At 38.7% G+C, this 25,334-nt stretch overlaps 1 protein-coding gene across 3 annotated transcripts in view; it reads left to right on the forward strand.

Annotated features, from left to right (window-relative positions):
* The first annotated feature begins 2,890 nt into the window (after positions 1-2,890).
* Positions 2,891-25,334, forward strand: part of ESR2 (estrogen receptor 2) — a 35,265-nt gene continuing 12,821 nt past the window's right edge. For 2 of the 3 annotated variants that reach the window (XM_061464187.1, XM_061464190.1), the window contains exons 1-4: positions 2,891-3,010; positions 6,359-6,831; positions 12,926-13,101; positions 15,806-15,922. In XM_061464187.1, coding sequence (XP_061320171.1) covers positions 3,008-3,010; positions 6,359-6,831; positions 12,926-13,101; positions 15,806-15,922 — 769 coding nt within the window. In that variant the 5' untranslated portion in view covers positions 2,891-3,007. Of the gene's footprint in view, positions 3,011-4,636; positions 5,097-6,358; positions 6,832-12,925; positions 13,102-15,805; positions 15,923-25,334 lie in introns of those variants that run through there. The other variant, XM_061464188.1, reaches the window with a different exon arrangement.

The following is a 25,334-nucleotide window of genomic DNA, read 5'->3' on the forward strand; positions in this document are numbered from 1 at the left end:
GGTGAGATGCTGGAGCAGGTTGCCCTGAGAAGCTGTGGCTGCCCCATCCCTGGAAGTGTTCAAGGCCAGGTTGGATGGGGCTTTGAGCAACCTGCTCTAGTGGGTAGAACTAGATGATCTTTAAGGTCCCTTCTGACCCAAACCATTCTGTGATGATTCTATGAATACAAGCTTTGCTAATGACTAGAAAGTAATGGTGTGGAAGAAGGCTGGAAGGCTCCCATATGCTTATCCTAGGGTACAGTCAGTAAGGGAGAAATAGTGATTGAAGGTGGCAATTCCTCCTGGATCCCTGCCCTTCCGTGCATCAAAGGGAGATGCTTTCTTCATTATTGAAAGTTTTTATTGGACAAGGGGGATATTCTATAAACTGGCTTCTGCCGTGGTACTGCTGTGGATTGAAGCATGATTACAGAATCCTGAGATCCTTGTAATTGTTACTTGTGTAATAGTTGTAATAAATATTTATTTTCTAATGGAACATGCTAAAATTTTTGCACTGAAATTCAAATATTCTTTTTGTTTGAATACATATTGCATGTCCATGCTGTACTTTGAAGTAATGACATGGAGAGTAAAGGAGCTGAATTTTCTCAGCTTGAGTTTGTGTATTTTAGCAGGATAGTGGCTTTCCATTTGTCTGAATCCCAAGTTTGTGAAACGTAGCTAAAAATGCAAATCTTAGCTTAAATCCATTCTGAGATCTGATAGCATTTTAAGGGTCTACCAATTGAAAGTATAGAGACCACTGCAATCTCTGCAATCTTAACTCTAGTTGGAACTGAGATCAAAAATCTTCCCCAGTGCTAGGCTTACCTTCTAGTGAACTAATCCCATTACAGTATATGCAAGACAGCTATTGTAATGTACCACCAAGTTTTAAAAGCTGGTTGTCTTTTGACAAAACCCACAGCTCTTACCTTCTTGAACAAAGTTGACAAGGTGGCCAGTGTCCATGACCCTTTGATATGCTTCATTCTTTCCAGTACAGGTAAAATGGAATTTCCTCTGTTATGATTATTTCCAGTAGTGGGAAGTTGGGAAGGGACATTTGGAGAGCAAGTATTCCAGCATCCTGCTCAAAGAGAGATCAGGTTGCTCAGGGCCTTTTTCAATCCAGTGGGGTTTTCTTACTGTCTCTAAAGATGGAGATTTCACAGCCTTTTCTGGGCATCCTGTTCCTGTACTTAACTTCCACTGTCGAGAATTTTTTCATATATCCACTGGAATGTCCCTTGTGCTGACTTGTGACTGTAACCTCTTGTCCTGGCTTGTGCACTTTTTCTGAAAAGTCTGGCTTTGTTGTCTTTCTAACTCTGCTTGCACTTAGAGCCCCCTTGTATTCCTCTGGTGGTACAAACCAAGTTCCCTTGGTGCCTCTGTGTATGTCATGTATTGAGCCCTGATACATATTTATAAATGTTTAAAATAACCTAGAAGTTGCCAGTGTCCTCAGTAGGACTAAGACAGGCCAATGAGATGCTTATTTTGCTTAATTGTTTCAAAGTGTTCTTGCCTGTGTGCTTTTAATCTGCAGTATTTTCATAGAATCATAGAATGGCTTGGAAGGAACCTTGAAAATCATCCGGTTCCAACCCCCCTGCCACGGACAGGGACACCTTCCAGTAAAGCAGGTTTCCTTAAGGCACATCCAACCTGGCCTTGAATGCTTCCAGGGATGGGGAATGCGTAGCTTCTGTGGTCAACCTGTTCCAGTGTCTTGCCACCCCTGCAGTGAAGAATTTCTTCCTAATATCTAATCTAAATCTATCTTTTACCAGTTTAAAGCCATTCCGCCTTGTCCCATTGCTACTTGCTCTTGAAAAAAGCCCCTCTCTGGATTTCTTGTAGGCCACTTTAGGTACTGGAAAGTGGCTCCAAGGTCTCCCCAAAACCTTCTCCTGATGCATTTTCCTGAGAAGAGGTCTTTTTGCCTTTGACCATTGAGAGCAGGCTATTCATTTTGTTGGCATGAGTACAATATCTGAGGTCTGGACAGATAGCTTTGTTTTCATTTTGCTTCCTTATCTGTCCCCTATTTGTTGCATCTAGTCCTTCTCAGGTAATAATAAACTTGTTTACTTATATGCCTTCTGTTGGCAGTATGTGGCACTGCTGTGTTTAATGAGTAATAAGTTTTTCACAAAACTTGAAGCACATGTGCCATGTTATGCATCAGGAATGACTTTCCTTTAATGATCAAATGAGAAAATGATTCAGTTCATTGTTGCAAAGAGTTGTGTAAAATGTAACTTAGCAGAATATTAATAGAATGCTTTACAAGATGACTGACGGGCCTAGGCTATGGGGCAGTAGAGTGCATATTAAAATGAAAGGAAGAACGATTGCACTTTAATCTAAGCCTAACAGAGGAATAGGTCATCTTAATTCTCTATTGGAAAAAAGTCTACTCAAATACATGACTTGCCTAGAAAATTCTAAGCATGTTGTAGTGTATTTTGATGGAAGGGTGCTGAGCACATCCGTCATTCTCTTTCTTTTTTCAGTGTTGCATTTCTCTAGGAAAAGTTATTGTATTTGTACATTTGCAAGTAGGCTCTAAAACATGGCAGCCTGCCCTCTCTACCTATTTTTTCCCCTTTCCAAAATTAAAAAACTTAAATTGATAATTTCATTCAAGGCTTTTAAAAAGATACTTGGTGTAGGTAATGTGCAATAACTAGCTTTTGAGTTTGTTCAAATAGGTCAGATGGCTTAATTATTTACCCATGTGTCTGTTTGACTATGACATCTAAACCAGCTCTTGTGTCTGATCTGGTGTGTCTTGTATGGTGACTCTCAAGATGCATTGAGTTCAGTATGCAGACCTAAAGACAAAGTTTTTTTGTTTTGTTTTGTTTTGTGTTGTGGAGAGCACTGATAACATCACTTTTCTTTTTCTTGCATCCTTACGGATAGTGGTATCAGCCTCTGGGTACTAGAGCCAATGGAACTGTTTTTTCCTATGCCAGATGTGAACCCTGCCCATGGTGTCTTAGATTTGTGAATGGTAAGTGTTACTCAAGGAACTGGACAGAATGGCTATTTACTTAATAATGGCATTTTGGTTGTTGAGTGTCCCGCTAAGCCAAGCTGACTTAATTGGATTGAAACATTTGCAGACTCCCAGAAGACTGTAGCATAAAGATAACAGGTACCTGTTCTGTTTCTATGTCTGTTACAGATCTAGTGCAGTGCTGATAGAGTAGATCTAAATAGTTTTATCTTTACAGTTGAATCTTGCTTTTAAAAAATCTTTCTTCAGAGAAAAAGAGGGTGTTGGGACAGGAGTTCACTTTGTGAAGAAGTTAATTTCTGTTTAATGAATGGTGCTTACAATATGAGGACGGTGTATCAGGATGGAACACATTTATTACCCTGTTGCACTACTTATTGTAATCCTTGGCTCAAATGTGGTTATGCTTTCTTCTGAGGTATTGGTGTTGGAGGAGCCTTAAATATTAAGATCCAGTTACCTCAATCTGCAGTCCTTCTTTAAGGCATAGAACTTCACAGTCCATCAGTCAATTTTTAGGACCTTCTGAGTAATACTGTATAAATTCAGCAGTCTCACTTTACTTGTGAGGCTCTGGGCTTCCCATGCTACGTTGTGTGGGTATGAGGAAATGAGAACAACTTGATCTCATGAAGATCCATGCTCTACTGGGGCTAAACTATTTCTTCTACCCAAGTTAATTATCTTAAGATAATGCTGTTATTTTTTTCACTATATTGCAGTCTGCTGAAGACCATAAGTACAGTTTTCTTTAACCTCCTGGAACCCACGGTCCCTTCTCTTGTAAATAACTCATGCATGAGCAGCCTGTTTTTGAGGAAGGCTGTACTGACTTCATGCTCACCTCGACTCCTCCCTCTAATACAAACTCTACTCTTGCTTCTCGTAACTTCTGTGTATGTTTCTAAATCCTTTATGTAGCGCTTTGGAGACAGTATGTCCTGCTAAACACACAGTTATCCTGCATACCACACTAGTGCATTACCTCTATGGAAAAATATGACCTAAATCCCTGCTGATTTCAGTTTATAAGATTGTGCAGTACCAGCTCTGTGTTCTCTCTGCTTCTACACCTTACATGCATACAATTTCCAAATGTCTGAGGGAAAATATGCAACCAGTAGCCTGCCACAAGAACTGTTGTAGTATCACAGGAATGTCTCTAGCTGACTAGAACAGAGATGTCCTGTTCTAGTCCTTCCCTCCAAAGGGCTTGGGGTTACCCTGCACTGTGTGCTCTTCCAAGGGGGGCCGAGGGATGCAGTTGGCACAGTCAGCTCTTGCTGGACACTCCAGATGCTCCTGCAGAGTGTCCACATGCACTTCAATACACACAACCTCTAAGACTGCAAATGGTATACAGCTTTACCCATGCAGAACCTTTAAATGTATTTTGAATTCAGTGTGCTCTGCTCGCTGGGCCCATTCATAGTAACCACTGAAAATAGTTTTAGGATCATTTCTTAGTTCCATTGTTTGCTGCTTAAAAATTATTTGGGCTACCCCACCATTATGGTGGAGTGAAAGCACCTTTGAGATTTTCAGTGCTTTTTGCAGTGAAAATTGAAAGATGCTTGGTTTCTTTTAGTGAAGCATCTGGCTGGAGCAAATGAAGCATGCAGATTGTGTGAGGAGTGAGGTCAAATTCTCCTCCTTTGCATTGGAGTTCCAGTCCAACAACTGCTGGACATAAACAGCTGCTGAGATATCTCGTTTTCCTGTTTCCCACAAAGGAAAAAACAGCAGCTGGGTCTGAAGTGCCTCAACTGATTTAGGCGTGTTCCTGGTTATTTCTACAGATAGATACCTTCAGTTTCATCGACAGAATGCAAAGTAAGAAGGAAGGATGGACAGTAAACTATACACTTTATTCAAAAATACTATTTCTTACATGTTTTGTTAATGCTTCTACCCTCACTCCTGGCCTTAGAGAAGAAAAATGTGTCAATGACCCAAGATGGCATACTAGGAATTGCATCTGGCTGAAAATTTTTTTGGGACAGGGAGATTTCTGGTACTTCAACAAACCTGTGGTTTAATCTTCCTCATCTTGCTTTATGGTCATGGGAGGTGGAAAAAGGTAAGAATATTTAGCATCAATACACTGGCCACTTCTGGAATTAACTAAGCTGTGGGTGTCTTTTAAATTATCCTGTGATTTTTCTTGTTAAGATCTTACTACCATCTGTAAAAGTACACTACAATATCAGTTCTGGGGGCTGGAATTTTCTGTTTTGGAAAAAGAATTGTTTTGGATTGCAAGCTGTGGGAGGGCTGCATGTCTGTCTTCAAAGCTGAAATGAACTGCAGATGAAACCCTTACTGAAAAATAAATAAGAAATATTTTTAAATGCTACTGTAAAACTAACACTTCCGAGACAGGGGCTATGTATTAGGAGCATGCTTTTTGTCAGCTCTTCTTTTTATTTTTGTTTTTTTTCTCCCTTAAATAATTTGGATGTACATAAATCTGGCAAAGATTATTTGCTGTGAGCAGATTAAGGTGTCTGGTTTGATAGCTGATTCAGATGGGAGGAAGTATGGAGAGTAGTTGAGATGCAGATGGAGAGTGGCAGGAAATCATATAACTTCCAGACCTTGTGAAATCGCGCAAGTTCTGTGTTGTCAGCTTTGGAAATCAGCATTTTGCAGTTTCTGCATTTATAATGGCTCTGTTCAGAGGTGCCATATTCAGGGACCTCTCAGTGATGAAGTTGCATTGCTTACTGACATCCGTTACATGTCTTCCTCCTTTGTGATGAGGCATGTGCAGTGGAATTCTGGGTTTGTAAGGAGATGGGGGTGTGTTTGTGTGTTTGTGTGTTTTTAAAATATCTGCTGTTATATGTTCATGTTGATAAAGGGAAGGCTGAAGTAGTACACTTGTAGTGAGAGCAGGAGGTAATGAGTTCTTATAAAGAGAATTGATTTCTTAGGGCACTCACCCCATAGTTGTGGATCACAGGGTAATTTTGCCTCTGACATAGAGCAGTTTTATCCTGGTTGTAATGAGCTACTTGTGTTAAGATCCAAGTTGTCACCTGCATCTTTGTTTCACACTTCAAGTGATTCATTTTGTTTTGTTTTCATTTTATAAGGGAGTCTAAGCTTAACATGCTTCTTAGTCTTGATTTTTAAGGAAGTTCTAGAAAGCTTTCTTTTTCTTAAAGGTAGTAAATTTGTACACATTGACTGTTTTAGTGCATTTGGTATGTAATCTGTTTTAATAGGATCTTTTTATATTTTCTCATTTAATGATTCCTTTTTTTTTCTTTTATAGAAAAGACTTAATACAGTACTTTCTTACTTTTTAATTCAAATTTTTATACCTTCCCACCTTAGGATGAATATTTAAACAGCAGTCTTCAGTCTTGCTTCAAAATGTCCCTGTGTGCATCCTCTCACAAGGATTTTTCTCAGTTGCTGCCACTTCAGGATATTGGAGGCAGTAAGACAGAAATTAAAAACTCACCTGCTAGCATCGTCTCTCCAGCTCCCTACAGTTGTAATCAGCCCACACTGACAGCAGAACACAGTCCAGTCTATATTCCCTCATCTTACATGGAAAGCAGACATGACTATTCTGCAATGGCATTCTGCAGTCCTGCTATGATGAATTACAACATTTCCAGCAATTTTGGTGATTCGGAGACTGCATCCACAAGGCAAACGTCAAGCCCCAGTGTGTTATGGTCTGCTCCCAGCCATCGCTCCCCTCTGACACTACACTGTCAGTCATCGCTTCTGTATGCAGAGCAACCGAAGAGTCCATGGTGCGAAGCAAGACCAATGGAGCCTCTTCTACCTGTGACCAGGTCAGTGCTACTCACTTCCTTAAAACTTTGCTGAAAAGTATTTACTGTTTCTTTAGTTCTTTTAAGTCTTTTCTTTTTACATTTGACTTCTCTGTGCTGGTCTCTCTGAAAAACAATACAAAATAAACCCTCCACCAAATACCAAATCAGACCTGGGTTTTGTAGGCTTTTTTACATGTAACTGCTGAAATTGGATTATTTTTTTTTCAATAGCTCCTTAGACAACTGCACACCAAACAAAAGTTCAAGACAACTAGGTACTAATTTGTGTTATAAAAATGACTTTTGCTCTGGCAAATTAAGAAGTCCTTTGAGTGAAAGAAGTAAAGATTCATTCTTTTTTCCTTTCCATGCAGTGTTGTTTGTATTTCATTTTATCTGGATTTTTTTTTACTGCATCTAATAGTTCTGAAGGCTTTTCATGAACTTACAATTCAAGGGAAATGTTTTCTTGATTTATTTTGGTTTTAGTATTAACAGTCCCATAGTAGCATGCACCACATTCAAAGTGATACTGCTACTGAAAAATTCTGACACTTTCTTGTTGCTCTTCTCAACTGACTTTATAAAGGCATTGTGAACAGCAGATTCATAGCCTAATTTTTAAGCTGTAAAGAAAATGTATTTGCAAAAACATGTTCCCATTCTGCACATTTACTCATATTACGAACCATAAGCCATGTGTAGATCATCAGTAGATGAACTCTATTCATTGGCGCAACAGCTATTGGATGGATAAAATCTCAGGGTGTTGGGGGTGCTGTTTCTGTTTTAGCAGCTGTGTGTTTATTCAGAGGGCTCCTATTTAACTTCAGCAGTCATTGTGAGTATGAAAAATAGTGCGTTCTGGCAACAGTTTTAGTTCAATTTGTAATAAAAGATTGGTGCTATTTTTGTGACTACCCACTTTCCTTCTGCAACGGGTGGGCTTTATATTGTCTGCACAGGGCTCAGGCGTGAGATCTATTCTACTTCTGACTTGTAGGCTGCACATATCTTAAGCCTGGTCACTGGACTATTCTGTATTTGGAGTCAGCAGAGAGTAGCAGGCAGTTCTGCAGTGCAACTGCTTGAAGTGCAGGCATGTGGACTGGGAGGGGCCGTTATGGTAGCACTTCCATAAGAATTCCCCTAGCAGGTCTAATGCAAACAGGGCTAACATCCGCACTCGTCCTGCTTGCATTAATATGTCAAAACTTTGTCAGCCCTGGGAAGGCTGTGGTAGGTTAATGTTTGAAGCAGTCCGGATGGTGGGACAGCAGCTGGGAAAACCCGGGAGCAAGAGCACATCATCTGATGCTCTACACTGTGCTCTCTGAATAGGCAGAAGGGAAGCCAAACCTGTCACACTGGAGCTTAAGTAAGTTTTCTGCCAATTGTAAAGATCCTTCTGGACTACACTTGTAGCTGATGCTGACCTAACTAAGAGGAGAAATCGATGAAGTCTAGAGTCTAAATTTAGGAATGATCTATGAATGATCTTTGTTGTTCAGCAGCAAGTAACTACTGTGTTGCTTGGGAGCTGGACCTTCTCAGGGCTTCATTTGTCTCAGCATGATGCATTTTCATCTCCCATGTGTGTACAGAAGTTGTAAAAAAAGAAAAAATATTAATTTGACATGGAAACACAAAAAGCAAGAGCTGTATTTCCCTTATTGGGGATATCTGTTCTGAAATAAAGCTGTAAAGAAAAAACCAAAAACCCTGTGTTTCCTTTTGCTTTATCCCTTGGTGACATCTTAAATTAATGTCATGAACACTATATTTATTATCACGGGAACAATGACTGTGACCCCAGAGATTTGTAGGTTATACCTTAAAGGAAGGGTTCTTGGGATTGAAACTTAAAGGAATAGCTCTGTGAGAAGGGAGAGACTAAGGCTGTAAAATGTAATTTTTAAAGTGTTGTAGTTTGAGAAAAGGGATTTTGTTTAAAAAATGAGTAAGAAAGCATTGCTACGTATTTAAGTCTGTTACACAGTTCATTTTACCTTTCAAAATGAAGCAAGAGTCTCACAGTGAGTGGAGAGTATTTTCCCTGGGTGTAAAATTCTGTTAATGTTAGCTAAACTAATGTGATCTACTTTGCTAAAACTGATCACTGTGTAATTTGGATCTCCTTGTACATGAGCTTAAAATAAGGGAATGCTGTGAATTCAGGTTCCTCTTCTCACAAATAGGTGCATTACATGAATTCAAAAGGAATGTATTTAACTTTGGGAATGCAAATGTTATACAGTGTAGTGTTACTTTGCACCAATAGTTCAGAAAAATGAATTGTATTTCTTATAAAAATAGTCATGAAGATAAAAGGAATGTGACAGACTACTTTAAAATATAATTACACTGAAATTTATTTCTGCCTTCGTCCTCTAAACAAAAGGTTTTAATTAAAGAAATCAAAAGTTTATATTCAAAATGAAAAGAAAGATTGCTTTCTAAAAAGCATTAGGAAACTTTAATGAAGTTGCTGGTGTGATATTTCTGGAACTTAATTTGTTCTTTTTTCCTATTATTTTTCTTGTGCTTCTGATCAATTGCAGCTACAGTGTGTAAGTAAAGGGGTTTGGGTACATAGGCTAGTAATACGTGCTTACTTAGAATTATTTAATAACTTTGTCTTGTTCCCTATGCACTCATATTTTATTTTGCTTAAACTTTGGTCTGAAGCCATAATTATTTGCGTTATTCTCTTATGCCTCTTTTTTTAAATTGTGTTCATTCTGTAGAAGCAGTTGAAAGTATCTTGAAGTGTCTTTGAGGTGATGGATTGGCATCTCTTTTATAGTGGAATAGTTACAGAGATTAAGGAAAAATGTCTCTTAATTTTGAGATATCTATGTCCTGATTTTCAGCATAATAATGTTTGGAGCATAGCAGAACTTGTGCTTTGGAGAGATAAATACTGACAGTTGTGTGGTATTAACAATTCTAGAAGTTATACTGGGGGGAGTCTCTAGAAAACGAGGAAGATAAAGAATGAAAAGTATTCTTCAGCTGTTTTTACCTATCATCTGACACATTCTGGGAGAAGGGAAAAGCCTTCTTCAGTCCTACAGCTTTGGCTGGTATGAGATTGGATTATCTTCAGGCACTGAATGAGAAATTTTTAAGTTAGAAATGTTTTTTCTCAGTGGTTTGGTTGTTTGTTTTTTTTTCTTTCTCTCTTTCGTTTTATACTATAGAGTAGTTTAAGTTTTTTAAAAAACTGGCAGACAACAAATGCCGTGAGCAAATGTAGCTACTTTCTGGGTCAAATCCTTGTCATCCTTTTCCATTTTTAATAATATGTTGGATTTATGTTCAAGTTTTCCAGGTATGGCACGCACAAAACACGTGGCAAAGCTAGAGGTAATCAGGAGACATGATAGATACTGAATAACATAAATGGTCTTGCTAATCCCTTCTCCTTTAGGGTAATCATCCTGCCACTGTTGATGACTAGTAGGAAATCACTGACCTGTTACTTTAAAAAAATTCTTTATTGTTTTTATGGAAATGTAACATCTCTATATAGAAACCATGATCATAAAATAGAAAGGAGTATTAGGAGGTATAAAGCAAACGTATGTGGTTCCTCGGAAGCAGCCAGGGAACATCCCCCATTGCCCTGCATCCTTTGGCGCAGGAGCTTTGTGGGCATCCAGCCAGCTACGGTCAGTTATTCTGGAGGACCTGGCAATTCAGTCATCTCCTGAGCATGCTGGAGTGTGCCAGTCCCAGGAGCACCTCCCAGGGAATTGATCTCTAACCTGCTCCGGTTCTCTGTTGTGTGGATACACTGTTTGATTGTACACTTCCTAGGGTAAAGAATGTGTACCTTAAAGCTCTCATCTATTTCCTAGTTCTGTTGCCCATAAAGACAACAGTAACAAAATGACTGGGTTTGAACCTCCTGCTGTGCTGCTGCAGCTATCAGAGATGAGTAGATTTGATGCTCGTTTGGCCTGCAGGAGGAATTCACTCCAGATTGTTGCTTTGTGTGCAAGCTGTGTGCCATAACCTGTGGAAGTCACACAGCTTGCATATGTGCAGGGTGACTGTCGTTAAACTTTTAGGCAGGGAAAGAAAAAGTGTTTTTAAAACAATTGTCATGACTGGAAGGTGGAAAGCAACACTCCTCAGTGAGATGTTGCAGTGTGTGCTTTTTCTTTATTTTCATCCATAACATCTTGATGCTTTAACAGTGGCAATAATCATTGCTCTCTACAGCATATCAATCAGTCGCTGAGGTACTCTCTAGATAATTTTGATTTTCTGGCTCTCATGGTTGGATCATGATTTCCAAGCAGAGCTTAAAAACATACCTCATTTGCTAGTGTGAAATGCCGAATTACTTTTTCTTCCAAATACAGGAAAACAGAAAGGAATAACAATGCTTTTTCCTCCTTGCATTAACAGCATATTAGGTGTGTGTGATACAGTCCCTTTATTCTAAGGGGAGTTCCCCACACTAGTCTTCCTAGCATGGCAGAAGGGAAAATAATTAGTGATTCAACAATCCATTAACAGGGCTCTGTGTGTAGTCAAAGACAGGGAACATGAAGGAACATTATTTAAAAGCTTGCAGTAACTTAATGAAACAACAAATACCATATTTTTTCTGTTTGGAATTTGCTCAGAGAACCACCTTTCTTCTTTTCCAGACTTTCTACTAGGAAATCGAGCACATTCTCCTCAAATACTTATAAACTTGGTGATATTTATTTGGCACATGGGTGTGTTTGTCCTTATCTTCTCTCATGAATCCAGCACAAAGTCTATGTTAGTTAAAGTCTCTTTGATAGCATTTTCAGCGTGTTTCTACTGCTCTGTTTAAACTTGCTCTTGTTAGTGAATAGGTTTCTTCTGCCTTGGCAATGTGCTTTAGAAGTCATAAACCATGCTCCCTGCTGTCTTATCCAAACTTACATTTCTTCTCTTTCATAAACCATCTGGAAGTTGGGATGCGAAAAATTCTAGAGTTTCTAACTTCTGCCTCTGTGTTTAAGTTTATACCAAAAAATTGATTCTCAGGTTTCTTTTGTCAAACTGCTACTGTGCATTTGCATATGTCACTATTTTCTCTTTGTCTTGGAACCATTTACTATTGGATTTTATGATCTTAAATGTCTTTTCCAACCTCAATAATGCTATGGTTCTGCAAAGGTAAAACATGCCAAAACCACCAAGAAAATGAGGCCCTGATAAAAAAGTACAGTGGATGTGCTTCCTATAAATAAAAACCTCTCCACTGGTAATCTAAGTTCCTTTCCTCTGTTGTTTTTTTACAGGATCTTGTTGTCAGGAATTGGCTGTTATTTCATGTGTCTATCCTGTTCTAATTTTAATCCAGTTGCTAAGAATAGTTCCATTAAGTTGTAGCTATTTGCACACTTTAAGAATGCATATGTATTACTAATTTATATGGAGCATTTTTTCTTTTGATGTATGGAAGTATTTTATTAATTGTGTTTTTCCATTCTTCTTGTATTCAGACTACCTTTTACTTGGCATTAGGGTGATCAGTGTGGGTTGTCACTTTGAACAGAAAGCTTTATCTAACATTGTGACTTCATCTTGTAGCCTGAGATTCACATCTCAAGATATTTGTCTCCAGCATCTCATTGAATGAACAAAGCCTCATTTAAAGGATGACATACTTGAAACTGGTTATGTGTGTATTGCTCCATCTAGAATTTTGCCTTGCAAACAGTACAGAGCAATTGCTCCTCTGCCTGTGGTAGCATTTATCATGTCTGACTGAGCTGTCTGAGTTCACACTTTATGCAAAGCTTCCCAAAGGCAAAGTCCACTTGGTTTGCAAATTCCTTTTTTCCCAGAGTTCATGTGAATAACACATCAGCAGTCCAGTTTCATGCCTGTAAGTATTTTAAAACTTCATAGTTTCTCAACATTGAAAGCTCTGGGAATCAGACTTTATGCTTTAAATAACCATAGCAGAAAAAGGCTTATCCTGTGAAACACTATCCTGTGTTCAGTAATAAGAAGACTTTATAAAGGGAGAATAGACGACAATGGAGAATAATGATACTATTTGCAATGTAGATTAATTTTTTCCTCTTTTGTAACAGATTTTTTTTTTTTCTGTCAGAGAAACGTTGAAAAGAAAAACTAATGGCAATGACTGTACAAGCCCAGTTGCAAATACTCCTGGCTCAAAACGGGATGCCCACTTCTGTGCAGTCTGCAGTGACTATGCTTCAGGATACCACTATGGGGTCTGGTCATGTGAAGGCTGCAAAGCATTCTTTAAAAGAAGTATTCAAGGTAGGACTATCAGTTTTTGATAACTTCGCTCAAAAATGTTGTTTCAGGGTTGCAGTGGTTGATCTAGTAATGAGTTGACCAAAAATCCTGGCATGTGGTGCTGCAAGCTGAAAAACAGAGCAACACATGATTTAAATAACTTATCTTTTGGCTGTTATCAAGAAACATTACAAAGTGAGCAACTGATTTCTTTAGAGAAGAGGTGGAAAACACAGCATGGGAAGGTCCTGCAGCAAAAGCCTCAGTGGGATGGCACTGCAAACCTGTGAATCTGATTGCGGTTTGTGTCCCAGAGTAGATACAGTAATTGTGAATTTTTTATAATAAACACAGAGTAGGTAAATATCTGGAGTCTTTGCTAGACAGGAGCTATTCCTGACTAGAGCGTGTTGCCTGGAGCTGTTGAGTCATAGCACATGATACCTACACAACATGTAGGATATAAAAATATGTGGAGCAACTATTAGGTACAAAAATGATTTTTGTTATTTCTCAGCCCTCCACCCCTGAGAGCCTACACTGCAGGATTTCTTCCACTGCCAGATCTCTCCAAGATTTGTACCTCAGGGTTTTAATCCTTAAGTATTTGGTATTTAGTTCAAATTTGTTGAGTGGCTGCAGTATGAAGTAAATGTAGGTCTCCATGTTTGTGATCATAGCCTATGGGCAATGATTTATGCACTGTATTGGAGCTTTGGACCTCTTCATTTCTTGAACCATAGCTCTAGTTAACATGTTATTTGGCCTCGCTTGGCGTCTGTTGGTGGAAACTTACTTGGATTGACACTGGATACTACATGCAGATACTAACAGCAAATCCTGTCATTTTTCAGTTTATAATGTTCCTTTCCTCTTCTGCACACAAAGCCTTTAGCAATCTTGAGGTTTTTTGGGTTTCGGCTCAATATGGCAGAGTTGGTGTCACCATTAGTATCAATTTTAATTCAAAACTTGTTTGGCTTTTCAATTTATTGTGCAAGTTCTGCATGGATGAATAACAACTTCTATACACTAGTGCAGGTACTTTCGATTTCTAAAATAATTGAAGAGAACTTTGTCTTCCATTTGTCACAAATGAATTTGATCTCAGAGTGTTTTCTGTCAGGAAAATTATTTGCTTGCTCTGGGTTGCTCACATGTGCTTTGGCCATGAACAAGGTACCCATTGCGGCCTTTTGTACATCTTCATGTCCCCTGTCAGGTAACGTTTGCTTGTAATTCAAGTAAATGAAAGTAAGTTCTTGGCATAAAACACTAGCAAGCACTCGGTTGTAGCTGTTGTTATGAGGGGTAGTGCTTATAAAACCAAAAATCTTCTGGGCCTACTTATAGACCAAAACATTGGGCCAGTGTCTAATTAAAATTACATGGTATGACTGAGCAACTGTGTGTGGTCTCCTCTGCTTGCCCAAGTTTGTACTGTAGTGTATTTGTCCCACATTCCTGAACATCTTCCTGCAGGCTGAATTATCCCAAGGTCACAGGAGATTTAGACCAATTTATACTCCTGTGTGCTTGGGTTATAGTGCAACAGAAAGCTTCTTCTTCCTTTACCCCGCATGTTGTGTGAAGAGTGATAAACAGTAATTTGTTTTTCAGTCATATCTGCCAGTAAGAAATGGGACAAACTGTAACCTGATCTCTTTAAAATTGCCATTTCAAAAATTCAAGGTTAAAATTATTTTAATTTTGCAAAGAAATAGTCACAATGGTTCAGTTAAACAGTTACTCTTGGGGACATGAACTCTTGGACTTCCATCAAGTAAAAAAAAAGCCTCTAGTAATGCTATCTTTGCCTAATCTGTTCTTAAAGCTTGAAAAAATAAATTTAAAACCCACAAGCTGAGAGAAGTAAGAACTCTAAATGCGTGAATATTTTTTTCATCCTTTGCAGTATTTGGCAGGAGGTTATTTGACTGTATTTACACCTAGCGCACCTCCCAGTTTACAGTAATAAAACTTTGGGACCAGATTACTGATTAATGAAATACAATAACGTAAAGGAATTTGGGTAGGGGTGACATGAGGTGGGAGAAAAGGAGAAGAGAACAGAAGAGGCTGTAGTGGAAACTAGTAATAGTAAGAGAAACACTTGTCCAGATTATCTATAAGTTATACCTTCTGCTTGTGCTTTTCTTTGTACAAATCAGTACAAGTCATTTTAAACTAGTCTTCTTTCTATCTTGAGCTGCTTTTTAAATTAACTTTGATCCAGAGTCAATCCTCCAAAGGCTTCTTCATTCCTGGAACTCACCAAGTCAGAGAGTGCAGTTAAATAGAGCTGGAGTTTACCTAAAGCTTTGCAGGACTAGAGCTGTGTGCCCTGACTGCTGTTTTCAACTCTGCTGAGGAAAAAATAATTTACTATCTACCACCTGTATCAGTCCCAGTAAGAAGTTGGAGGTTGGGAGCAACTTTCCACAAGAGTGTATGTCTCACTTTCATAAATGAATTGGTATTAGAAGGTGCTTAGTTGTCTAACAGTCATCACTGAAAACTGGTGTATGTGCCTGGTTACTTTTTGAGGCCACAGATCGATGTTTTAGGTAAAAGAAAACGTACATTTTTTCATCAGTTAAATTAGTGGAGCTTAGATAGATGCATGTGAAGAAGCTGTGATGCTTAAAACCAAGAAGGTCCTGGTTTGGGAAATGACACAGAGACTGTTGGAGATGTTAAATTTACTCCTCTTCCTCTTCTGCAGGACATAATGATTACATCTGCCCAGCTACCAATCAGTGCACGATAGATAAAAACAGGCGCAAAAGCTGCCAGGCGTGTCGGCTACGGAAATGTTATGAAGTGGGAATGATGAAGTGTGGTGAGTTTTGCATGTCTGTGTTGATTGCTTGGTTTTGCTGGCTTTTTTTTTTTCCTTTTTCTTTTACTTGGAATCCTAAAAAGGCCCAACAGGCAATTAAAGCAAGGTTTAAGCTGGTTTTATAGGAAGAAGTGTACCAATTCTTAATGCAAAAGATTTTCATTTTCAGAAGAAAACCTGTGGGAAGACGTAAGGTGTAGGTTGGACACATGAAAACCATAGTACCTCTGCAGAGCTCTCTGAAGGCAGTTTACTTCCACGCTGTGTTTTGCAGAATGGGAACCCAAGACTAGCTGCTGCCTAAGCCTCAAATCAGACTGAAATCCTTTCTAATATGGGGTAGATGAGCCTGTACTATGCTCTGCTGGCTGAATATAAAGCAGTGCCCCATCAAAGCAGTAGTTAATTAACCCAGTATTCTGCTTCAACAGCGGCTTTGGGAAGAGCGTTAAGAATGAGACTAGCACCTGTGTGAAACTACTGCTGACATCTCAGCTCCCTGAAGTTGAGGACTTCTGGTTTAGAAGAGGTTTCTTGTAGGTGTCTTAATATATTAAGAGAATGGCAACTTTTCCATTGTCCCTCTTTTTAGTCCTATGAAGTCTTATCATCTACAATATCCCACAGCAGCTTGACCACCTGTCATGTGAAGAACCAGATCCTTGCTTGCCAGGCTTCTTTATGGGGCTTGGTGGGGCAGTGAGGGGAAGGCAGTGGGTACTCTGTTCTTTTTTACAACAAGCTATTTTCAGATGATGCCACGCAGCTCTTCTATCAAAAGAAGTAGTGAGCAAACATTCTTTGTTACTGCACCATTCAGAATTATCCAACCTTTTCTCTTCCTGTCTTGTACTTGCAGTAACGTGACTTCAATGTAGTTGCACATTTACAGATTATATTTTAAAGGTTACTTTTAAGAAGAAAGTAACTTTAAGATATTTCAATATCTAATATACTTTCGCAGCCAAGGTCTGTTGGTTCTTACAGATTCTCCAATGTACATGATAGAAATAGGCTGGGAAAACATTATATAGGAACACTGGAGTGAAAAGAAGAAGGGCCTTGTGCTTGGTCTGCTGTGATTTGCAGGCATGCATCTTATTCATCCCATTTAATGTAGATACCTATTTCTATTTCAAGGCTAAGCACTGTTTTAGTCCTCCCACTGCTTTGATCTGAAGGCTGTTTGCAGAATATTATTTCTTTTATTAGGAGAATTCTTTAGAATTACAGCCTCCATTATTGATGGACAATTAATGCCCATTTGTTCTTGTGGCAACATTGTCCTGTAGCTCCTCCTTATTGTTAACGGTCTGGTTGTGTTTATGGTCTACATCACATCCCCTCATAATCTTTGTTTTATTATGCTTCATAAACCAAGAAGTCTCCTCTTTTTGCAAAATAGGAAAGTATCTGAAAGTCATCAGGGTAACTTGTCCCTGTCTGCCCCAGAATTAATCCATTTTTCACTTGGATGATCAGAACCCTGGACAGTATTTCTGTGAACTCCCTTCACAGTAGTAGCACTAGTATCTCTTACCATGGGAGCTTTTCCCTCCTTACAACCCAGGATCCTATCTGCCTTGTTCATGGTTGATTTCAGCTTCTCAGTTCATTTCTAGTTGATAACTCCCAGCTTAAAGCTACAATTTCATTGTTCCTTGTATTATTTCTGTACTTGTGAAGTACATCTAGTTTCTGTTGCTCAAGTCATCTAGTTCTTGCTATATGAAGCTCCTTTCTTCTTCTGCACTGATGATGCATCTCAAAATTATGGATGTTTTTCATTATTATGGTCTCAGTTACCTTTGCTGTCTGGTCTCCAGAAAGTAAAACCTTACACTTGCAAATGAGACTCCTTTTGAAACCTTACTTTTTGAATGGTGTTACTGTCTTTTTTTTTGATCAGATCTTTTTGATCTGATATTTTATTCAAAGTTTTTTGAACAGGGCTTTTTATCAAGCCCCAGTTCTAGAGTTGGAGAGATTTTGCAAAGATTGATTCCAGTATGATATTATACGGTGGTCCTCACCAATGCTTTCCTTAAGCTAATACTTTCTTTCTAATTGTCCAGAAAGTCCTGGTTTGTGATTAGATCTCATAAGCACTATGGTATTACAAGTAATAAATAACAATATGTACTTATGTCTTAGCCTGTGTTCTTTTTAATCTTGTCACATATTCCTAAGCATATTTTCCTACAATAATGAATGTTGTAGGGCATTAATGACTGTGCCAGACCAAAAATGATACTTTGAAACTGTTAAGAGGAATTTTATTTAAAAAATAATTTTTCTAAGTAGTAGCAGTGAAATTTGAGACTCCTGAGAATTTTATTTGAAAACCTAAACAGTTAAATTTCAGAAAACTGAATATAAAAATTAGTCAGAATTTTCTGAGCTGCCTCATCAGTTAAGTGGCGTCTGTGAGTAATGCTGATGCATGGACACATTGTGACAGCCATTTAAACTAGACAGATTTTAAGACTGTATTTCTTGCATAAAATGTAATTGCTATTTCCTGCAGACCACAGTGATTATCTTTCAAATTTTGTCTTGTTAGAGCCATGCTTTAATGCCAATTTTTCATTGTAGAAAGCTGTAAAAGAGTATGTTTTCTTTTTAATGGAGGTTTTTCCCCCATCTCTGCTCCTTTTCTAGGTCACTTAGTGAATACATTGGCTCACATCTGCTAAAACCGTGAATAAGGTAGAATGGTTTGTAAGTGCGTTTTTTGCTCAGTGGAGACTTCTTGTCCAACAGAAGTGATAAAAGAACCTCAATTACTGCTTTGTAGTTTATGAAAGCTCTCCATAAAAATTCTGTGCTATTTGGATCAAATCTTTTAGTCCTTATTTTGCATCTTATCAATAGACACCTTGAGAAAAAAAACTGTGTGTGAATAGCATACATTTCTGTGTGTAAATGTGATTATGCAGTACATGCCATTTTTAAAAGAGGAGGAGACAGTAGGCAAATGTGGCTTTGGAGTTTCCTGGTCTGAAGTTCTCTTGGATGTCATAACATTCATAAATGTTGAGAATCAACCCAAGAAGCCACGTATATTTCAGTGGAAGCCAGCTGGGGGTTCTTTGTATCAATATGATAATGAATTTTCTTACAAAATATACCATCATTGCCAAAAGCACTGTGAGGGGCTTGGACACTGCAGCTGCCAATTTCACTGTAGGAAGTCTGTGTTGTGCGCTGTTCCAATCAAGAACACTACTGCCAGATTTTGGCACTAGGACTACCAGAAATGGTAGAAAAATAATTGCAAGGCACTGTCAACAGGAACAAGGAAAACAGAAATACTGCAGTAAACTTCCCAGCAAACTCAAATAAACCGGACTGGGATAAAATTGATCTTCTCTTGGAGTTTTCTGGTGTTTACCTGAGCAGCTGAAATGGACTATAGGCTGTTTGCCAAAGGTAGTAAAGAAGAGGGGAGTTACTTCATCACTTAGCTATAGCCACTCTGGGAGCAGCTATACTTGTGCTTTTCTTTTTTTGGTTCCTGAGGCTCAAATAGACCTTCCTCCATAAGGAGTTCCTAAGGTTACCTTTTATTCCTCCACTCCATCCCACTCCTTTTCTCCCAGGTGCCAGGTCTCAACATACTGAAAATGCCCCAAAAGTTCTTCCTTTCTGTCCCCTCTCTGCCCCAAGTGAGGAGGTTGAGGGGGCATACTAAGAAGTGATGGAGTGGTGCTGCCCTTGAATAGTGGCATTATTCAACAAATTTGCAGAAAGGAAACCACAACTCTCTGTGGGCTGATATGGTTCAGGAGTTGGCTCTTTTTATGTCCTGTGTGTGGCTACTGTGTGCAGTTTCCAGAGAGCACTTTGGAATGCTATAATTATTTTTCATACAGAAAGTAAGTGGGGCAAAAATATTTCATGTCATTTGTTGGACATAAGATGTGTTAATTATATTTTAGCTATTATAGATATTACTGGAATTTCAGCTCGTGTTCTTGTGTGTGTATGGCAGATGGCAGCTTCTTTGTCAGTAGGTCTGCTCTGTGAATACAGGTGTACTCACCAGATTTGCATTTGCTTTCAAGGGAGACTGGAGTGATAATGATTTACTAATGTATACTTGAGTGAGTTTTAAGCTCAAACACTTGCAAAACTTATTATAATATATTCAGTGGTAGAACCTGCAGTTGCTGCTGAACTGGTTAGTTACATTAGCAGTTGCCAGGGACCAAGATCAATATCAAGAGCAACTTGTAACTACCAACCATAACAGACAGCATTTGCCATTTTCAAAGAATTTGTAAAGCAGGAGTTGCTTTAAAAATAGCGTGTTTCACTGCCAATAATAGTTGTTGTGGCTTGTTCATGGGTAAGTGAACAGGCTCATTTTAATGACTTCTTTTTCAGTTTGTCTTATTTCCTATCTTCCTGTGATCGTATACCCATGTGGTCTATGATGCTGTAGTTTGAGGTCTTGCCCTTGGCGCAGCGTTCTCATCTGAATACAGCTATTTTCTTGTGTAAATAATAGATCTAAATAAGGAGAATGCTGTAGGAAGGAGGAGGAATTTTATCATCTTGTGAATTTCTGCAGTTGCCTGAATTACCTTTATATGAATGAATATTAGCTATTAAATATAGTTGGGGGATTTGTGGTGAAGTCAGGGATAGTCCCTTATCTGGGAAGCTCTATGTATTTTAATGCCATGACTTTACGCAGATTGATCCCCATCTCTGTGTCTGGTTAAGCCAAACATAAAGCTGGCCTATAATTATTTATGATATATAGTTTTATAAGCACTTAAACATACCTCTTGGATGCTAACAGACATACATGTAAGATTTCTGGGTCCCACCTAAATTTTGGATTTGATTAGGAAGTACTGAAGTTTCTTTCTGTTGTTAAAATGTGTGTCAATTGGAAAGGCTGCTACTTTCTGATGTCTTAATTGACAAGCAATTAGCAACCTTAAATATTGTTTTCATAGCTGCGTAATCTTACAATGCACTTTTTAAAAATACAAGCAGAATGAATTTTACTGTAGAAATAAGTGATATCTCTTAATTAATGACAAAGTAATTTTATGCCCTGCTCAGTGAATCAGCCTTCACCTGCTTTGACAATATATGCTGATTAAAAATTGCAAATAATAATTCAGAATTTGGTTTTGTTGGGTTTTCTTTCCTCCCCTTTTTTTCATCACCAGCTATATTTTTTTACTAACAAGTTTTTTATGCAGAAATGTCATAACACTCCTGGTTTGGCTTCTACACTGGAGTTGTGATTATAGAAACTTTTTACATTTTAAATAAAGCATTTTTATTGTAATAAGTACTGGCTGTATACAAAGTCTGATTTAGTTAAATAACCTAAAGTAATTTAAAGGTGATTGCTATTTCCCAGTAAGAACCCTTCACAGCTACTGAGAGCTTTAATACTATCAGTAAATATCACAACCTGACTGAATTATATTAAGACAGAGGATGGAGTGCAGCTGTGTGGATGAAAATTGTACAAGATTGTATCAGAACAGGATATCGGACTATTATTTTTTAATTTAAACAAATATTTCTTTCTTTTTCTTTCTTTGGTCTTTGTTAAAGTACCTGGTCACTTACCTGTGCGTTTATATACACACAAGAGTATAGAAACACACCTGTTTATATGTATGTATATATATGTGTGTGTGTATGTATATGTTTATATATATATGTATATATAATATAAACACACCTGTGTGTTTATATCTTGGATGGGTTACAGAATGTTATTAAAAATCTTTACAATAGTGAATTAGAAAGGATAATTCAAGTGTTGCCACCAAAGACCTGATATTTTCCATGCCACAGAAGTCGGGGTGACAGTATAGGAGAGCTAAGGACAGGTGATCAGAGGATGAGGAGCCCACAAGACTGTGCTTGGTTCATTTCAGTGCAAGGAACTGAACTAGGGTCAGTGATCTGGTTGCAAGTGCTTGCTTGACCACACATTGCTTCTGGCAGGTATATCCAAACCGCTGGAATTTCTTCCTTGTGTCATCAGGCATCTCCTCCTCACCCTAATTCCCTCTTAAACCAGTATTTTTTCTGACTTTATAATTGTAGATATGGTCCCTAACTGAAAACTATGTCTATTGTGGAGCAGTTGGTATTTTTTGATAGCGCAAGAAAATTTCTCTTCTGTACTGCCTACGGCTTTTAGTTCCTCTGTGCTATTTTTCTTGTTCTGTCCTTCGAGGTGCCCATTTTCAATGTTCTTCTGCTTTCTCAATAGTAGAAACAATGTGCGGGGTTTCTTCTTGCATTAGTTTGGATGCCTACTGGTGGTTACTGTCTCTACAATAAACATTCATATGGAAATCAGAGCTATGGATCTCTGTAGAGAGAGCACCCTGATATCTAGGTATTTCCTCATCTCTTCAGAGTTGTACTTTGTTCCAGTTGCTTAGCTCACTGTCGACCTTTCCTCTTTGTCTTCCCTGGTGGAAAATATTTACGTACTTTCATGCATGACATGACTTCAGAAGAGTCGGCAGCCCAATGTGCCATTCTGTTTTTCTAAAGCTGACAAAGCACTTCAAGATTTTCCTCTTGACCTTGGTGCATTAGTCCAAAATGAGGCTTAGCGCAGAGTTCTCTGAGGCTTATTGAAACATGCGCTATATTGTCCAAGCGTCTTTGTAGAAATTAGTCTATGTCTTGCTGTCTTTTGACTCTCTAATGAAGAAAAGGATTTGCCCAGACAAATGGTTGAAGAAATTGCTGTGTGACTGGCACAGTTCTCCAGCTATCCTTTTTTTTTTTTTTTTTGGAGTATCATCATCAAGTCTGATTTTATGAATATACCATAACATGTCTCAAGTTCTGATTGTCTTTGCTGATATGTTGTATCTTTCCATAAGTACAGTTCACCTGCTCTGGCAACTAGATGTCATTTGGCCAAGCATTTGGTTCTGCAAATCACTGATTGTTTTCCTTCAATCCATTATTTGTGCAAATATCCTGTCTGTACTCAACCCATTTTATCCTATCCATATTCCGTTTAAGGATGCAAAACCGTCCTTGCCCCAAATTGTGCAGACTTTCAAGCTGGACTTCCAGCTGATAATGCTTCCAGTTTCAAATGCCTTCTTACACTTGGATTCCTCCATGACTGAGGACTGTTTATTGGACCAGCATTGCCTATTTGTCTTCAGTCTCTTGCATTTCCAGGTAGAGGGTGTTCTGTGATATTGAGAACTTCTGTAGTGGTCATTCTGTTCTCTTTTCCATCAGAAATGGTTTACTAAACATGCAGCAAGTGAGAATGATAGCAATATGCAGTTGAGAGTTCCACATCCTTAAAGTGCATCCTTATCTATTCTTTTCAATGCCTTCAGGCTGTACCCAGCTGGCCTTTGCATCTCACCCCTTTCACGGGTTGCTCAAATGGTGCTTGATAGCTGAAGACAAGCCATGATTATGAACTGGAAAGCCACTTCATCTGAGGAACCTCCACCACTGAGAGGCTGCATTCACCCAGAATCTTATTTAGCAAGACAAAGCCTTGTCACTAATTTCAGCATCTGAATTTTTTTTTTTTAATTTATTTTTAATTTGGCTTATGTTTGAATCTCTTTGCTAATTGAAACCCACAGCCAGAATTGCATTGCCTGGATGGAATTTAGACAATACATGGTGGCTATGGATGAAGAACGGTAGGAATCACTGAATCCAGTAGCTTGACAAGGGAGACTGCCACATTCCCATGTCCACAAGTAGTGAGTCTGAGTGTGTACTGTTATTAGGCACATATACACACAATACCTGTATCCGCAGTCAGCCACATGCACCAGCAGAGATAGAAAATACAGTACTCGTGCAAGTAAGCAGTGCAAAAGACATGCATTCATACAGTATGAATCCTTTCAGTACCTGGGTTTAGACACTCTGTCAAGTAGTTGGCCGGTGGATCTCAGTATCTCCTCAGCTGATGGCCTTTGGGACTGCAGCCTCACCCCAGTTGCTGGTATTCAGCCCTTCCCTCCCACAAATGGCCACAGAAACACACATGTACTATAGATCCCTCCAGTAAGTGGCTTTAGAAAGTCAGTGTTATCCAGTAGCTGGCCTCTGGACCCTCTGTTCTTCCAGGTGCAAACTCTCCTGTATGCATGAGCACACATGCACATACACATGCAAAAACAGGTCCATGGCAGCATGGTCCAAACCTACTGCCCTACCAGAAGTTGACACCCAGGTCCTCTGGTCTTTCTAGTAGGTGGCTTGAAGTACCTGGCCTCTCCAGGTGAACTGAAAAGCCTTTGCTGTTGACTTGTCTGCAGGGTGTTGTGCCCAGACCATAGGCTGAACATTCTCCCTTGATAGCCCTGAAAGTAGCCTAGGCAGTGTGTTTTTTGTCACTGATTACAAGTTCTTAGGATTCTTCTATCTTCATCATTCCTTTACTTCTTTGTCCTCAAGCTTTATGAAGCCTTTAGTTACATACCCTATTGAAGAAGAACCAGTTTGTGACCAGGGCATGAAGTCTTCAGGCAATACATTGGAAAGAGTTCATAAATATAATAATGTCAAAGTAGTAGCAGTAGCAAAAAGGATGGTTTAGTCAAATTTATTGTGGAATTGAAACCAAATGGAGGAGCTTACTGTGCATAGAGACTCCATTAGTCTCTATGCGTGCAATAATAAATGTTGATGTAGTATAGATTTATGTTAGCATAGGCATTTTAATATCTATGAAAATTCAACTTTTGAGTATCATATGTCAGTAAAAGTGTTGATGACCAGCACAAAAAATTAACTTCTGAAAGATTTAGAGGACAATTCAGCTGTGATATTAGACATATTAAGTGCTGAAAGATTCGAGTTGAAGGATCTCTTCAGTAACTTAATATTTTTAAATATCCTGGTTTTCAATACGGTACAATCTATGGTGCATTAGTTACTGCCAAGAATTATCTGTAAATCAGTGAACATAGTCCTTGTTATATAATATACTGAAGGGGTGAGTGAAGCAGAAGCCATGGCTGAGTGTTTTAGTAAATACCCATACCATGTTTGTGGAGATGCTTTTAGACTCTTTCCATGGCATCTATGCAAGAACAGGTAACAGTGATCCTACCAATAACACTGACTGAGAATTGGAGAATGTTTGGTATTGATAGAATGAACAACAAATTAAGTCCAATAATTTAAAGGGATCCTTGCAACACAAATAGCATTCTGCATGCAGAGCCCTCCAAACAGGGGGCTTGCTCTTTCCAGTTGTAGATCTGAATTAGCTTTGGGGAAACTCCTGCTGTCTTAATGGGATGTAGGGAAAAAATGGGTTGCATCTCAGTGAGTCCCTAGCTGAACAGGCAGCTAGCAGTAAAGCCCAGCTGTGCTTCTGGCTGACATATTTACTGTCTATCATGGCCCAGACTTCCAG

This window comes from Pezoporus flaviventris, unplaced genomic scaffold (genome assembly GCF_033815535.1).
Source record: "Pezoporus flaviventris isolate CSIRO_AGI_PZ_B2104156 unplaced genomic scaffold, CSIRO_AGI_Pfla_v1 ptg000036l, whole genome shotgun sequence".
In the NCBI taxonomy this organism is placed as follows: Eukaryota; Metazoa; Chordata; class Aves; order Psittaciformes; family Psittacidae; genus Pezoporus; species Pezoporus flaviventris.